Source organism: Etheostoma cragini, chromosome 7, assembly GCF_013103735.1.
Source record: "Etheostoma cragini isolate CJK2018 chromosome 7, CSU_Ecrag_1.0, whole genome shotgun sequence".
In the NCBI taxonomy this organism is placed as follows: Eukaryota; Metazoa; Chordata; class Actinopteri; order Perciformes; family Percidae; genus Etheostoma; species Etheostoma cragini.
This window is the reverse complement of record NC_048413.1, coordinates 18,528,705-18,547,003: the sequence shown is the minus strand read 5'-3', so window position 1 is coordinate 18,547,003 and position 18,299 is coordinate 18,528,705. Positions and strand designations below refer to the sequence as shown.

General features: G+C 42.1%; 1 protein-coding gene across 9 annotated transcripts in view; it reads right to left on the bottom strand.

Annotated features, from left to right (window-relative positions):
- prdm16 (PR domain containing 16) overlaps positions 1 to 18,284 on the bottom strand; it is a 177,406-nt gene extending 159,122 nt beyond the window's left edge. For 5 of the 9 annotated variants that reach the window (XM_034876096.1, XM_034876099.1, XM_034876101.1 and 2 more), the window contains exon 1: positions 17,991 to 18,283. In XM_034876096.1, the coding sequence (XP_034731987.1) occupies positions 17,991 to 18,027 (37 nt within the window). In that variant the 5' untranslated portion in view covers positions 18,028 to 18,283. Of the gene's footprint in view, positions 1 to 17,990 lie in introns of all 9 variants that reach the window. The other 4 variants (XM_034876098.1, XM_034876104.1, XM_034876100.1 and 1 more) reach the window with 3 other exon arrangements.
- Positions 18,285 to 18,299: the final 15 nt, after the last annotated feature.

Here is an 18,299-nt window from a genome sequence, read left to right as displayed (position 1 = left end):
GGTAACCATGTTCAGATACGTGGCTGAGCAGTTACTTCCCCTCACTCATCAACTAGGCTGAACTGCTAAGCTCCTGCAACTGAGTTTCAGGAAATAAACTACAAAGGAACAGTCTACATATATCTAGGTGTGTTTGTGTGTGTTTGTGTGTGTATGTGTAAGAGTGCTGTAGGACCTAACATTCAACTTCACACCAGTGCAGAAGAAACAAGTTACAAACCTGTAAATTATCCTGATGACAGTGCAGTGGTCACACCTCAGTCACACTGATAAGTGTGTGCATTCACATACGCACACACACACGCACACCCCAGTGGTTTGATTGTACACACAGGAGTTGTAACAACGTCTGAAGGCTGGTGTGAACAACCGTGGTCAATAATGGATGAAGAGGACAGCAAGGACAACAAGCTATGTCGAAATTCAAGAAGCAGGTGACATGATGAAACTGTTGTGCTCACCTCCTCTCATCTGTCTCACCCTCTCCCCCGGTCTTCATCTCTCACATGCAAACATGCAGTACACAGCTGGCATGTAAGCATTGAGCATAAGAGAGCAAACACGGCATGTATGCATCCCAACATGCACACCGTAACACACAAACACACATACAGAAAACGGGAGGGAGCCAGTTGCCATTTGGAACATTCTGATGTGTAAATAAACACCTTTCGAGAGCTTTCCAGCCAAACAAAACCAATTTTCATAGCTCTACAAACAACATCGAACTAATCGTGACACTAGCCTTTCTTTTCTTTAAAGGAACCGCTCAATTAATGTCACCACAAGTCAAGACCACAAAACCCTGCTAAAATAAGCAAGGCACTTCAGCCCTCGCCTCTGGAGAGAGACGAGAGGGGGACATACATTGCCCTCTTTAAAGTAAAAGAGTCATCCAAAAAAAAACGATAAGCTGTGATTGGGCACCTTCAACATTGAAAATAAATATGTTGTCTTTTTTTCCCCCGTTCTTTCCCGCTCTGCTTTTTTCTTCATCGCCTCATGAGCAACCTCCAAAAACAAATCTATTTATTCCCTTTCATTGAGAACAGGTACATGAATCATTCTTCATGCCAGCTGTTTATCCGAGAGACAATTCTAACAGTGGTGACTTTCAATCAAATCGTTATCAGTACCATCGTTAAGTTCTGAATTCCAGTTTAAATATATTTATAATTCACGGCAGCTGTCAACACTCTTAGTCATTTTACTATCTCGGCTTCTTTGTGTTTGGGCCTTAATTAGCACAGCAATGTTGGTTAAATCCGAACCACAAAAGTGAAATGGCTTAACACCTCTTAATAAAAAGCATTTTTTACATACCTGTATACCAACAGGTGCTTAGGCAAACAATTGAGAAACATATTGAATAATTGTTAATTCAGTAGGTTTCATCAAATTCTAGTAGAACTAGGATTAATTGATTAACTTTGACATTTATTAAGCAATATATCTCAAGTAAATAAGATCACCAGTGTCAAAAGTGCCACTTTGGTTCAAGCACTGTAGATTTCTTTGGCCAGCAATGTTCCTCACACACTCTGTGACAGTAAGTGATGAAAGAGGAGAGGAGCAGCTGAAAGGAGCGCGCTGCCGCTGTCCCTGACACAGACACCGCGTTGGCTCGCTGCTACGCATCCCTGCGTTGTCCCCCGCTCCACCTGACACTGCCCCTTCCACCCGTGGTGTGTGCGTGTTGAACACAATGACGGTATGAAGACCGGAGGAAGTGGTCAAAGTGTTAACCAGGACCCCTGTTACTGAAAACCCAGTACCCCCTGCTCAGAAACGCTATCTAAACAGGTATGTCATTTAGATACACACAAAAGGAACTACTAGGCTTTGATGCTAGTATAACAAAGAATTTTAGTTTTAGTCATACTAACACTACTACTTCCTACTAATAATGAACATGAAAACTATTTCTGATCCGGAGTACTGTTGTAACAATATTACAAAAATGTATTTTAAGAAGAAAAAGGCCTAATTAACTTTGATCATTACACCTAGCAAAAGGACGTCAGGCTGATCTCAGGCTCCTGAGAAATATGATAGATGCTGATGCACCCAAACCTTAACAGGACCCGACCGCCTCCCCTGTTGATCTCCAAAGTCTCTCCTCTCCTGATCGATCAGCTGATCCCCCATATTGTCACAACCCAGTGTCCTTTATACCACCGCCTACAAAAAAACACTCAAGGAAAAAATATATACAAAAGTCAGTCTGTAAACAATCCGTGGTCCTAACTCAGGCCTCTGATCACACAGCTTATTATTTTCTACACGTGAAAGAAAAAACAAATACACACAATGCATGTTCCCCATCACATAAAAAAACTGCACATGAAGACAGTATGGGTGACCATTACATTGTACACATTTCAACAATCATCCTAGAATGAAAAAGTAAAGACTGATAAAATTCAAAGTACTTGTAAACAGAATCAAAGTGAAAGTTGAGAGATCTGTATTTATCTGTGGTTGCTATTGTACCTGCATAACTAGACATTTCAGTTTGTATCAGTTTTCCCACCTTTAAATAGGATTAATTTTAAATTGCCCATACAAGAACATTATGTAAACTGTTCGACTCTGCTCTACTCTCTGAATAAAAATGTTATTGTTAGAACTAGTGCCTTGAGAGAAAAAAAACAGGTTTTAATTCCTTATGTCAGAAAAAAAGAAAAGAGAGAAGTTGACAACATAGATGGTGCAGTCCATTTATCCTCAGTGTGATATTGGTTTCAAAAGGTGCAGTCGTACGTGAAAGACACAGGTTAGAGCATTAGGACCCCTGTCCTAACTCTGTGTGTGTGTGTGTGTGTGTGTGTGTGTGTGCGTGTGTCCCAGATGGCAGGCAGGCGAGAGGGAAGGTGGGTCAAGCGGACAGGAAGCAGTAAAGGAGAGTTCTGGTTACGAGGATCAGACGGCGGGACGAACCACACTCAAAGCTACCGCCGCTACCGTACTCAAGGTGTGGGTTACACTCCTGCACACAGGGGACAAATGCACACAGACACACACATTCTTGTATATTTGCTCCCCAAAAGGATATTGTGCTGGTGTGCGTGCGTGAGTATGCGTCTGTTAGCGTCCTAATTAAAGTGCAAAAGCAAATGTGCACATACATGTGCGTGTGTTCGGTCCCACAGACTCTCACACGCCCCGCTCCACCCCCTCTTCAACCAAGCAGATCCACTTTAAAGGGCTCGTATCAATTGTCAACGGCCATGTTTAGTTGTTTAGGCCCCTTCTCTTCACTGATGAGGACCAGACCATGGAAAATGCAGCCACCCATTAGCCACATGTTGCTTCTAATACTGACCCAATAAAATGTCGTTCCCCCCTGCTACGTAGAGTTCATCTGGCCCACCACACAGAGAGATGAGGGATAGGAAACTAAAATTTAAGCAGCAAGGGAGGGATTAGGTGATGGACAGAGGAGAAGAGCATGAGAGTGAGAAGGAGGCACTTGCAATTAAAGATGTAACCGTGTCAAAGAAAGAGGGTAGTGCATGGGCCTGCTGCTAATTTCCCGCCCTGAGTGCAGTAATTGGAGGGAAAGATTAAGGTGAAGGAGTTATTCTTGACTATATTATTAAGAGGTGCTTTAGGCGCTGGAAGAAGGGGCTTTAGCGCTCCGCCAGCAGCGTGCCATACAATACAAGACAAACATTTGCTGTTATTTCACCAAAGTACTCTCAGATGTTCTGGGTCGGGGCCTTGCCTTTTGCCGCAGAGGAACTTGGCATCAAAGTTCCCTGCAGTTCTCTAAAAACAAAAATCTGCCCTTCTTTTCCGTGGGTCCTGCCCTGAGCCTGCGTCCGACAGATAAATAGCGAGGTGTCAAAAGACAGGACGGCAAACCTCACACCTAGTTTTAATTAAAATGGGAGAGAGCAATGCAGATGAATAGGGCAAAGCAGAGAGAGAGAGCCACAGACAGACATATATTAATATCAGAAGAAAACTGTAAAACTAGGGAACTTTAACATTTGTCCCTACATCGTTTTTTCATGTAGAAAGTCCTTATTGGCCTCACAGTGAAAAGATTCTCATTCCGTAGAACTGTATAACATATCAGCAGAATGTAACAGTGGGCTTACTTCACAAGTATGCAAAGTAAAAAAATATATTAATATTTTAAAAAATGGTGTCTTAAAATTTAGCCAAGGCAAGCAGCATTGTCAACCACCTGCCATCTTTTGTTTGCCTTGTCACTACTTCACCGTGCCATTCTCATCACTTAGTGCTCTTCAGTACTGTTGAAAAACAAGATGCCTCTGTCAGTATGTGTGTGTGTGTGTGTGTGTGTGTGTGAGACGTTTTGTTAAGAAGTAACAGTAACACCCCCCCAAATTGACATGTTTAAAAAACCTCAGGAACTTTGAGCGTACAGACAAAAAACACAGAAGTGGCCGTTTCAACCGCTCATAAAAACCCAATTCAGAAACTTCTTCGTTATTTCCTTTTCTGTACTCGAAAGAGAGGATGTGGCTAGTCTTGATGAGGAGAGATGTGGAGAGGGAGGGAGACATCAGACTATAGTAAGTCTAAATGTACCACCTCAGGATTAAGAGACCATGAAGTGACTGATTCAACTTTTAAAAAGATGAATGGTAAATGCCTCCCCTCTGTTGACTGTCCAGCGATGCATTTGTAAAGTCACCAATTTGTTTCAGCAACAGAGAAAACTGAAAAATAGTATAAAAGAAGATTTAAATTTTTCCACTGGTAGTACCTCTGATACCAAATCAGAAGCGTGACTGAAGACTAATGCTACTACAATGCTACAGTAGAGACTCATTTCAATGGAGCAAATTAAACAACTTGAATGCATCAAATATCACAAACTGATATCGAGAGTGGACTTTCACTGCAATTCGTTGATGATCCAACTTAGACGTAACAGCCAGACATACTCGTTATGGTTGAGACCAACAAGAAAGAAGCAGCCCAGTTCATGACATCATTCGAATCCTATAGGTGATGACGTGTGAACTGTACAGGAAAGGGCAGCTGTGGCTGAGAAAGGGCAGTAACAGAGAGATACTTAGGATGTCCAGACTGGATGGCAGACGATGTTTGAGACAAGATGTAATTGGCATCGAAAGAAAGTCGGATTAAATCAGTCATGCTTTATGAAACCAACAATGACGGCCGCAATAGCTGTTAGTTGGACACAAAAATCATCACAAATTCCTTAATGTAATTACATTTAGTTTGGATGGGATTAATGTTGATTGTATACTAACTGCTACTCCCAGTCTTACAAACCAAAGCCTCGACTCTGGTACACTGGTGTAACTGGTCTGGGTGTGTGCAGCTCACAGACCCACCCACCGCTTCTGTCTGTGTTTTGTTGAAGTCCATACAGGACAGGCAACCACTGCTTTGCTGAAAAGGGATTTATTTGTGTGCATGTTTTGTTTATGTTTCTTTTCTTGTTGGAAAAATAAAAACTACAAATGACTTCCTCTTTCTAGCATGCACGCCGTCTTTTTAAAAGCTTAGGGAGGACTGATAATTAGACTAAACGCATTACTGAAATATGTGATGTGTCATCATATAGTACAGATACAATTTATTTAACAGATTTATACAATTGCAAATATGTAAACATGACAATCAAACAATATCCTTCCTAAATCTTCATTTTCATTTGTAAATGAATGCACCCTTCTTCTTTCTAGACTCTGCCAGGTGAACCTGTGTTATGAGGAAAACCTGTGTGGAGAACACATAATTAATACAGGCCATGCACTTTGCCTTTGGGACACTGAGCATCACAGAGCACAAGCTTGTAATAGAGCTATTTGTTTTCCTCAGAAAGCTGTCCAAATGCCCTCGCTGGGATTGCTAGACTGCACAAAGGCAAGCTATGAATTGGTCAAATCCACTGGGGCAAGTTATTGATTAGGCCTACAGCTAGTAGAATGCACATATGCAACTAAATTAGATATTTGTGTGTGTGCGTGTGTGTGTGTGTATGTGTGTGTATGTGTGTGTGTGTGTGTGTGTGTGTGTGTGTGTGAAAGAGAGAGAGATTGTTCAACATCATCAACTTCATCTCTGTCAACCACTGGTCAAGTTTCATTGTCCCTCTTTAACTCTGCAAACTATACCAACCACATACATATAAGATGAGAGAGAAACGCCTTTTTGTTCCTGTTTTAGCAACACGTGAAACAAGTAGTAAGATCTAGGCTGAGAATGGGATGTGTACAATGGACATGCTTTTTACCCTTTTTTTTTCTAAAATACCTCATACAGTCTCCCTAGGGGGCAATCTGAGGTTTGTGACTGGTTGGGTCACAAACACAACCAAATATATAATTGACCATAGATACATTAGGGGTGGGAATCACAGGGTACCTCACAAAACGAGATACGGCTCACGATACAGATGTCACGATACAGCAGTTCTGATAATTTGATAATCTAAATATTGCTAGACAATCCTATAATGATTCATCACAATATGGATCTAACTATGAATATAAAGGCCCGTGAAAAGGTTAAGTGCAGGTTTTCTATCTTTATTAACTAGTTTATTTTAAGCACAGTCTGTTTGAAAACTGAAATTTTGCAGCACGTTTTTCAGAGTAAAAAATAATTACATAACTATAGGACAGCTATGGGTCCAGTCTTTGGACTTAAACATTGCTGGGGCATCTGCTATTTTCCTCAAACTGCTGTCCGCCATTCTGTAGAAAACCTCTTCGGCTAGTTATTTTAGGTTTGAGTTTCCCTCATTCAAGTGTTGAGCACCACCTCGAGGAGCCATGAAGTAGCGATGCAGGCTGCAGTAAAATCTATTTAGAGCAATGATATACTGATACTATTGCCATATCGATATTTTGTCCTAAAAACATTACAACTTTCTACTGCATCCCTCTTCTCTTCCATTTCTGGCTCACATCCGCTGCCCCCCTCTTCAACATCTCCCTTTTCAACAAGAGCAGTTTGTCAGGGTCAGAAAGCAATTTAAAACCTCTAATAATGAGAGTCAGTGAGAGAGAGATGCAAGAGAGGGAGAAGTCAAAGGGAGGGAGGGAGAGAGAGACATGAGGTAGTGGGGCAGAAAGAAGAAGAGGATGAGGAAGGAGGGAGGGAGGGGTAGGCTGGGGTGTCAGCCATCAAAGCAGGCCAGGAGAAAAGAAGGCCAGGTGCTGGTTGTGGGAATGTGCCGTCCATAGTTCCAGGGACCAGGGAGCTGGTGGGGGCTGTGAGGGGGAGCAGGGTGGTAATTAGCCAAGCCTGGAGGAGAGAGAGGGCCCTCCAGGGCCCGCGGGGATAGCCCCTCCGAGAGGATACCATTTGCACTTCTACAGGAGCCGCCAGCCCCCGGCCACAAAGAAGGGGAAAAGGGGAACTATGGCATCCTTTATCAGGCCGGACAAAGACGCCGCATCTTTTCAAAGGAGACCGGAGAGAGAGAGAGAGAGAAACTCCAGTGTTCCAGAGAAAGAGGGGAAAAAGAGAAAAAGAGAAGGGAAGAAAGAATCCTAGGACTGGTCAGGAGAGAGACACAGAGAGAGATGCAGTGTGTGGGTTGCAAAGCGAGACAGGAGGTTACGGTCATACTGTGACCCAGTCAGTCCGCTGAGACATCAGAAATTCACGAATGTCCCACACAAACACACACACACACACAAACACTTCTCAGCTGAGTTATACAACTATATTCCCGGTGCATAGCAACCAAAAACAAAACCATGTTGTTTTTTAAAATTTCCATCATTTTCCATCTCAGTTCCCATCAATTTTGGAGGCATGAAAATCTAAAATGTCTTTATAACCAAAAGAATAGTTTTGCCACAAAAGAGGTAGTTCAGTTTGCTTTACTAATCATCTCACTGGAGTTAAGTAGAGGCAGTGGATAAGGAGCCAAAATGGCCACCCTCTACCTCTTGACATTATCAGGGAATCTTAAGAGTTTTGCCCTCCTGTAGCGTGAGGAAAAGTGGAGGTCATTGACATTACTTTTACCTATTACTGTTGGAGTACGGCTGCACAGGGGGGTGAATGGTGGCCTTTGAGGCTGTGAGGCTTTGTGCTCCCTGTTGGAGTGCAGCCTGACAGCCTTAGCTGAGTGGGGGGCAAAGGTCAGACAGGGCATGTGATTAGGCATTTCAGACCTGAATATAGGGCCCCAGAAGGAAGAGGCCTGAAAAACCTCAGGACCCCCCCCCCCTACAGTTTCTCTGTGTCTCTCATTTTCTTTACTCTTTTGCCTCTGTCCCCTCACTCTGGACACAAAATGCCATTTGTTGTCCGTCAGTCAGTAGCACAGGGCCAGGGTCGGGCCCGGCGCTGAAAGCTCCATTCACACACCCTCTCACCCAGGGATGTTTTTGCAATTCAATATTTTCACACGCAGGCAGCTTCGTCGTTACTTTGGAACCGTACACTTGGCAGGATGAGGCTGGGGGCCTCTGGGACAGAGGGGCTGAGAGGTGGAGGGCTGGAGGAGAGGGGGTCAGCACAGAGGAATCCTAGTGTCGGGAGGGGACGGGCCTGCGCCGGCTAATGGGCCATCTTGAAATGTTTTAGCCAAGACCCCTCCAACACCTTCACAGACACAAACAAGTGAGCGCGCACACACACACACACACACACACACACGTATTCTGCACTACTCATCGCTTCAACCAATCTGACTCCAAGTTTAACAAGCAGGGCTTTTGCTTCCATCATCAAAATCTCTGGGCTAACCCAGTCACACTATCCTGCCAGGAAAAGACTTTCCTTTCCCTCACTCACTCCAGACAACATCTTTCTAACCCACATCTGAAATTTACAGCCCATAGTTAGTAGAATGGTTGTACATCTATTGGAGCAGAGTACATATCTGTCAAAAAACTACCTATAAACATGATAAATTTGAGCCCTGTCATCATCAGCTGAATAATGAGAAGTACATTTTCAGAATAGTTATTTATTTTTCATCAACAACAAGTTCTGTACTGAGACTATCAAACAAACAAGAAACATCATGTCACACAAGAAGAAACACCAGAGAACAAATGTGTTAAGGTCATAGAAATGTGCCTAATTTCAACCACACCAAGGATTTGTTTAGCATACAGAGTGTCGGTAAATTGAGGTCCTGCAATGAGAGGGAGCTCTTAATATATTTATTCTGTGCGCCACACTCTACTTAATGAAATTAAACCACACCAATAGTGGCCCCTTTGTCTCTGGGGAGTTCAGTAATCAACATGCCACCAGTTTTCATTTTGTATGAAAACAAATGGCAGCCGGTGATATGGGCCTAATTGTGTTACACCAGGGAGGAGTTGGGTGAGATACAGAAACTCGCAGCAGTGATGTAGTAGAGCCAATTTTCATGGACAGCAGCACTCAAGAGAGGTGGTCAAATAAGCAGAGGCATCCATCTTGGGACTGGTACCCCGCTTCCACTCTCCCCCCTCTCACTCCTTCTATCCATCATACTCACGAAGAAAGTTAGCCAAGTAATAAACAAATACAGAACTGGTGAGCACTACGTACTAGCGCCTGGCAGGGTCACAGGATAATGACAGCTCAATTATGGTGAATCTGCTTGTAAACCCACCCCCTATAGCACAATCCTCACAGCCGCCCCACCTAGCGCTGCAAATTTGTCAAACTCACCAACACGATGGGTCTGACAGTGTAATCGCTAACCGTCCCCATCGACATGAAAGGGGTCTTTATCTGGCCAAATCAAAGAACCTGATCTCTGAGAGAAAAAGGGTGGGGGGGGGTGACTAAAGAGGAGAAATGTCCCGCTCGGCCCCTCTGAGACGAGGAGATGTCTCTAATCCGCTTTAATGAGACACTGCGTGCCCATCTTTGTGGTAATGACGAAACACAGCGAGAAAGACGATAAGAGGGAGGGAGGGCGGAGTGGGAGAGATTGAAGTGAAGATGGAGCCAGGGCTTTGAACTGGCGGCCTGATGAAAGGGGAAGCAGGTAGAGGGAGTTCAGAGTCACGCTGCCACTTCACACCACTGTCGGTTTCTGAGACAGACAAACAGCCCAGGGGACAGAGCAGTTTGTCTGCTTATCATATCTGGACAGGATGAGCCATCAGCAGCAGCTGCGGATTGGGACTTGGTCTGCTGTGTGTGTGTGCGCGCCCCCCCCCCCCCCAACATACACACATGCTGGGGGGGATCTAGAGATAAGCTATGATTTGTGAAACACAGAGGAAGAAAACTTTTGAGGAAAGCAAGTAGTTCTGTTCAGTGCTGTTCACTGAGAATTTCAAGAAAGTGTCACATTACACCACTCAGCTGGTCTGTGGTTACTTGTAGCTTAAACTCAGCTACTGTACACTTTAATTTGAGTTGGCTTTGCGTCAACTTGCCGTTATAATCTTTGTGTATTTGAAATGATTGCCTTGGCGCACCGACTGACTGCATTAGCTTATTTTAAAGCTGTACGGTAATATAAAACAATATCGATATTTATCATGATAAAGCAATTGTAAATCAAACTGAATGGAAGTTAACAAAGAACAGTCTTCCATTTTAGTTCATTACATGAGACTAAACTGGAAAAAATTGGCCAAACTTTTGCAAATTATCAACTCATTAATCATTATTTGGACAACAGAAATGTGCCAAAACAATACCATTATAAGATCTTCACAATTTATCCCAGTGGAAACATTTTATAAATAAAAGTAATTAAATTATAACCCAGCTCTTGTTAGTTCTCACTGACATTTTGTCTTCACACCAAAGAACAAAGTTTTCCTGCACAGAGAACGGAAAACAAGAAGTGAATGAAAGAATGGACAATAAAGGACAGGAAGTTCAGAACTGGATGAAAGGAAAAGAGCAGGGTGAGGACAAATGTCTGCATAAAAGAAAAGAGAGAGAAAGAGGGAGAAAGTGAGCGGGCTAATACCAAACAAATCGGGATTAGACCCAGATAAGACTAGTCACAATGCTGAGCAATCCCTTGGATATCACAATGCAAGGGGGAATCATGAGGGCTGCTAAAACACACTCATTAGGGACTCGACACATTTGCCCCTTGTTTAGCAAACAACACACTGTTTAACAGCGGGTGGTGCACAATCACACCAGACACACAGAGATATAATCATTTAGCTCTAATCAGCGTACTCAAGAAGTAAGGATGATGAACTTCCAATGGGATGACTCCAGCAGTCGCGGTGTATTCTTAGCCCTGAGAGGCTGGATGGAATCTTCTCCAAACGGCCCGGCAGTGGTGGGGCGTAACTCGATAAGCAGACAAAAGTCAAGACAAAATGCATTTAAGCGCAGTGTAATGGCTCTTCATTTTTTGAATCCCTTACACCAACACATACCACTGTTTGAATGCTGCTCGGCTATTTTTAACAAGACCCTGCCCCCATCTGCAGGCTGAAAATGAAGCGTAAGAGGAGAGACAAAAAACAGGGGGCTGTTCAAAAAGAAAACATTGGGTATACATATCTTCAAATTATCTCAGGCAGGCCAAAGACTCCACTGCCAAATGATTGGGAGATTGCTTTTTTTGGTTTTTTACAAACATGGCGGGTGAGGTCATGCTGCAATACAAAAATAGGCATATTTGCCAAATGGATAATGTGAGGTCAATTTATCATTGGAATGAATGGGATTTAGAGCCATGTGCAAGAGCTTAATGGAATGGTATTTGTATGTCAACTCAAAATTTGACTTAGCCAACACCAGACAGGAAGCACGGGGCTAAAATGTGTGTGTGTGTGTGTGTGTGTGTGTGTGTGTGTGTGTGTGTGTGTGTGTGTGTGTGTGTGTGTGTGTGTGTGTGTGTGTGTCTGGTGTACAACCCGTCATTGTACCTAGGTCAAAGCTCGGAACATTGACAGGATCTCTAACAAGTGTAGAAAATGGTGTACGTAAACACACACACACACACAGAGCGTCTCACTATCTTTGTGGGGACCTGCCATTGACATAATGCATTACCTAGACCCTTACCCTAACCTTAACCACCACAACTAAATGCCTAACCTTAACCCGTACCCTCACCCCAACCATAACCTAATTTTAACCCTAGTCCTAAATGCAAGTCTTAAACCTTAAACAGCCATTTAAAGTTGTGGGGTCCAGAATTTTGTCCCCACAACTTTAAAGGGCTGTTCGGACCCCACAAGTATACTGTATTCCCAGTTTTTGGACCCCACAAATGTAGTCAAATGAGAACACACACAGACACAGACACACACACACACACACACACGTATTTAGCCGGCCAACAGTTCCAGCTCCTGCTGTTCGGATGACATTTACACTCAACCTTTCTAGTTTGTGATTGATTGGGGTTAAATCCTAACATTGCCAAAAAATCTGTCACCACTATTAGTGTGTGTGTGTGTGTGTGCGTGCGTGCGTGCGTGCGTGCGTGCGTGCGTGCGTGCGTGTTTCATTAAAGAGTCACTGTGACGTTCTGTAAAGTAAGCAACATTTTGCTTATTCCAAAAACCAAAGCGGTCTTATTTTCCCTCTTTTGTTTGCAGAGTGGGATGCTATTAACAGTCTTGAATGAGAATATTTGTTAAATCAAGCAAACACAATACTGAATATAGATTATTCACATAAATATTAAATTTGTTGCCAACCCCTTTCCCCCTTTTAACATTATATCTTCATTTGAAGTGATACAATTAGAACTGAGTAAACAAAGACATTTTGTGTTGCAATGAGACTAATTGGGTGATCACAGAGCCAAAAGATGTACTGTATATGAGACAAATATTATATCACTTGAATAAAAAAAAACACTGAGGATTTCTGAAACAGCTAAATGTGGAATTACAACCTCATAATCACAGAAGGGTATTGTTTTTTTTCTGTTCTGTGTAGATCACTGGAATTCATTTTAAAAAAAATATGTATATATTTTCACAATTCATGGCACCTGTACTTGACCTGATTACAGACGAATCTTTTCCAAGGGATACTTAAACTTAAACCAGCACATTTTACAGCAGCAACTGACTGAATATCAATACAAGCATTTGCCTGGCAATAAAACACCGTCTCACAAAGGGTTCAGGGAGGAAGAGAGGGACTCGCTGATAGTGAAAGAAAACTTTTGAAAGTTGGCAGCGGAGCCGTCGTAAAACAGACCATTTAATAAAAGGATTGTAATATCCCATTTGAACTATGCTCCCATAAATTAATATTCACTCTTTAAATCTTTAGAGTGCAGGTAATTTATAGAGTAACCAGTTCATATACTGTTATTAATTATTTAGATGAAGGTGAAAGAACAAATAGCACTAGTAAGTAGAACTGAGACTTCAGATTACACCGTCTTCCACAATTGAGGGTAATAGGAATACTTAATAGAAAAGACCCTTCTTCAGGAGTTTGCTCTCACAGCAAATTTGAAGATATGGTGACAAAAAGCAATGCATCTTTATTTGTATCATATCATGTGACTCAAACGTGGACCATATGCTACCAAAACGGACAGTGTCTTGACTTAAACTGTAACCATGACCAAACCTTACCCTAACCTTAACCAAAGTAACTTCCCCCTACGACTACTTAATAAGTTACGAATAGACATGGGCAAATGTATGGCTGTGTTACGAATAAAAGTGCCTTAACTTTTGGGGGTTATTACAGAAAAGTTACTTGATTCATAGGATATCATCAATGCAGTTGTCTTACATGTACAGTGCAAAGGTATTTCACTGGACAAAGGTGAGGAAACAGCCCTGGAAATAAATATGGAAAGAAAAAATAAGAACCTTGGTGCTCACAAAACACACTTAACTGTTTCCCACATGTGCACGTACTGGGATGAGGAACTCACATCACACAAACATCCATAATCAAGTACTTATGCAGCATATGTGGCCTTGCCAAATGCGCAATTAGTTAGGCTACACAATTTTTCAATCCTTCAAAAAATGGACAAAAATGGTCCTAAAATCAGTCCAAATGCTAAAAAGAAAACCTCCCCAATTGCAAATTTAGCGCTTCTAAATCAAAAACTTGATTTAACAAAGCAGGTGGTCTTCCTGATTGGATTGTGAACAGTATGTCTGACTGTGACTACCGTAGTGGTCACAGTCTGTCCGTTTAGACAAAGATGTAAAACTGCAAAACTGGTGTTGCCTGATTCCGAGCGCTGCTAAGATCATTCACATCATCACATATGAATGCAAATGGACTCTGTGGAACCACAAGAGGCTCAGGTTTCCCACTGTGTTTTATCTAGGAAAGGTCTGCAGCAATAAAATAAAGATCTCACAGGTATTTGCATTTTGCATTATGTCCGACACTACTGACATTCAAAATGAAATAAACAAATGGCTTTATGTCTTTGGCACTGTAGGTTTATCATCAGCCTTCATCAATTAGCAACGGTGTTAGTATTACAAATTAAACTGAACTTGTCAAAATCCTGCAGCACCATGAAGAAAGGTTTCTAAAACTATCCAAACAAGAGTCATCAACCAGATTTCTATGTATTTCTTCATTGGCTCACTGACGCGCCAACGTCAAAATTAAAGCAACTAAAACTAAAGGATTTAGAGTTTCATAAAAGTACATTTAAAAAAAAAATTGGCCAATGACTTGCAGTCACTACCTGACACTGACATCACATTTCCTTTTCATTTGGTGATCATATCATTTTTATTTTCAGGCTCTAATCTGTGAACATGGAGAAGTGCTATCTGACACACATTACAGCTGCATAGCAGTAATACATGGAAGCATACACAAGATCCTGAACGTTTAGCCAGAGGTTCAACATTGCTACTATTGTTGGTTTTAAAGTGTTATGGGTTGGGTTTTATTACTTCTGTCAAAACATCAGAAGCTGTTGAGCCAGGCCAAGTCCATAACTGGCAGTCCATCTAATAAGGGGCATTTAACACAAGGATCAATAGGATGTCTGGCAAATAGTATAAAGGCCAGAGAGATAGAGAGACGAATAACTGTCAGCACTTGTGTGCATTTGTTTAGTGTGGTGGGCAAAGAGGTGGTGATGGTCACATAACTTGCGCAAAATCAGCTCAAATGAAATAAATCAGGTGGTAAAAACCACGTGGCGCTACCTTTCATTGTATTGGCTTGATAATGCAGACGGTCGGCGTAATTGAAATAGGTTTTTTTTTAAATCCTGTAGGCTACGTGTATAAATGTGTACGTTGCAGTTATAATCAGTGTGTACACTTTCCTTCCGTTCTCCGAATGTGTGCAAAGCTGCTACATGTTTCTATTTGAATTATATTCCTTGAGGTTTCTGTGAGACGGTGTTAGTTGGCTGTAGGCGAGTAGTAAGACACAGAGCGAGAAAGCAATGCCTCTGTGTGTGTGTGTGTGTGTGTGTGTGTGTGTGTGTGTGTGTGTGTGTGTGTGTGTGTGTGTGTGTGTGTTTTAGTGTCTCACCTGTGCACTTAAAAAATACCTGGCAAAGAAAACCATCTACTCGCTTAAATTTGAAGTTTTATGTTGATCCAAACCCAATTTAACTTAATGAGAGCAAATTACCGAGTACAAAAAGCAAGTTCATTGCCACTTTGGTGCAGTATTGACTGCTAGATTGTCTGTATCGGTTTATATGCTATAGTTGTTACGATGACACGAATAATCCAAACCAATAGGCTACGACAGGTAGCCTTAAATTAAAACCTGGGGGTAACTAAGCTATAGGCTTATTCATATTTTCTTTTCTTTTTTAAACTCCACCTGTAAGGGCGATACTACGTTATAATCCAAATAAAACACTCACATAATTGGTACCCCAAAGCATTAAACGAAGCAGAACGACATGCATGCTAATCAAGAAAGCATATATTCATATTCTTCATGTGGGACTGCGGAGTCCCAAGTTTCTGCAGAGTCGTGGCTTTTGACGTCTGTGTGTGCCGAGAGAGGAAAATATACACGAGGGTTAAAAATAAAATGGTAAAAGCAGCTGGTGAATATTGCTTTGGGCCTACAGGCAAGTAGCAGGCTATTCAGCGGCAGGGGAAAAAACGGGAAAAAAAGGAGAGTGGAATATCCTCCCACGCGTCGCATTCAAAAGTTGTGGCTCTGCATGTTTTGAATGTTGAGAACGACTCGATATTTGTTCATGTGTGCTCGGTTTCTCTGGTCCGCCGCTGCGACACTGTGATCGGAGGCCTCTCCGGGCTGCAGAGGGTCCCAGCTGTCCGATGTGAGAGGGCTACAAAGCCAGGTATGTGTGTCCATTAGCACCCGGATCAACAGACTACCAGGGCTGTTTGGCGATCAAGACCAAGTGCAATTACTGGCAAGAAGCAGGCTGCTCGACATGTTTAAGTATTTTCACAAAGTAACCAACCCAGTTAGCGTTTTGCTTCCCGTTCCTTTTCTTTTAGTTGTTGTTATTTAACTTATTAGGTAACTTGATGCCTGTGAAATAATCAGAGCATGCAAGAGTAATAAGGAAATAATAGCAAAAATCACGACTGTAAAAAATGTGCTTATCCTTTTAATTTGTATTTTTTAGCCTTTATCTGAATGCATTCGAGCTGAACCCTTTACCAAACTAAACACTTTATTATAATCTGTCAAATGTATTAGTATTTCTAAATGTAGGAATAAACTCGTTTCTGGTTTGTTTCAAAAGTTGTGCACTAAAATGTATTTCACTTAAAGTCTGAAATTAAAAAACTTTTTTTATTTTTTTATTATTAAATCCTGCATATCTGATATAAAGATCGAGGTCCATGTTAAATGAAGAGGGCCAGTGGCTTTGGTAAAGTTACACAGTTTTATAGGCCTGTAAACATGCAACAAAGCACAACACAGAAACAGTAACAGGTCTATTCTAAAATATATATTTTTTTAATTGTTTAAAAAGAAATAGACGGACGAACAGCTAGGAATTTTAACTAAACTACCATTTGATACTCACTATGGATAAAATATAACAACAATATTAAGACAAAAGCAAATGCCAACAGGCCTAGATAAAGCGTTAATATGTTATGCAATCGTCTTTCAAATCAACTGTGGATAAAAAGCAGATTGACCACATAACTCGCCGTGGAAAACAACGGGCAGTCATACAGGTGTAAACAAAAAAACTACAAAAAATACGGTGTAAAAAAAAAAAAACGATTCATAAATCAACCCACCAATAATAAACAAATGTCAAACAATAAGCATGGTCTACTTCCAACAACAAAGTACTCATGTTCACAAAACTGAATACATGAATTTTTCCGTGTGACGCGAGCAGCAGTCCACTAAGTAGTGGCATGGGCGCTTTCTTCCACCAGACGCATTATTGATTGGCATTCCCTGGAGGAGGAACCAGTCCTCTGCAGTCCGAGGGCCCCGCGACGAAATAAAGTTGCTTGTAGAGCGATTTATTCTGAAGTTTATGCGGAATCGACAAAAAAAAAAAAAAAAATCTGCATTAAAATATTGCCTTTTCTGTCTAAATTCACATGCGGTCGTCTCCGTTTGTAGGAGAGTGGACGAGTGCGCTCGGCTCGCTGTGAGCTCTGCAGCAGCGAGCAGCGGTGCCACAGCGCCCACTATTTCAAAAGCCGGGAATATTATTTTACAAGACTTGGAACGGCTCTCTTAAAAAAAAAAAAAGTTACTGTCCGTTTCGACAACTTTCTTGGTAACGTATCTGCGCCTACTCTGAACCTCCCGATACCCGAATAGAGCATATTACAAGATCGAGCTCCGATTTGGATAGCAATGTTTATCTCTGCCTTTAGAGGAGTTGAATCCACTGAAAGCACCAGCGGCGTTTCTCATCACACATGAAACTTTAAGACACTGAGAACCAACGAAGCCAAGACCGCAGCACGCAGAGAAACGAGGCTGAGCAGCCGGAGCGGGACACATTTTCCAGCAGAAAAGTTAACTCTGGACAAAGAGTCGCCCCCCTCCTCTCTTAAGGATATGACAAATGACAAGGACATGGACATTGTACACAGCCACGAGCTGGGAGCCGGCGGCTGAAAGCGATAAGAAGAAGAAAAAAGAAGACCTACTTTTGGCCAGTTTTCTAGCCCTCGCCTTGGATCTCATCTTGTCGGCTTGTAGATTCCTCTCGTCGTCCTCCGTGAGCCCAGAAGCAGCAACAACACTATCTTCATCTCACCAGCATTGTCAGTTTGGACACCTTCGCACATGCGCACAGGCCATTCAATCTGACACCCTCGCCGGGGCCAAAAAACTTTCCAATGTATTCATCATCATCACTTTTTTTGTCCTATCGTCTCCCCTTTAGATCACTTATCTCTTCCCCTCCTCCTCTTCCTCCTCCTCCTGCTCTCTCCTCACCATCTCGCCTCCCCTCC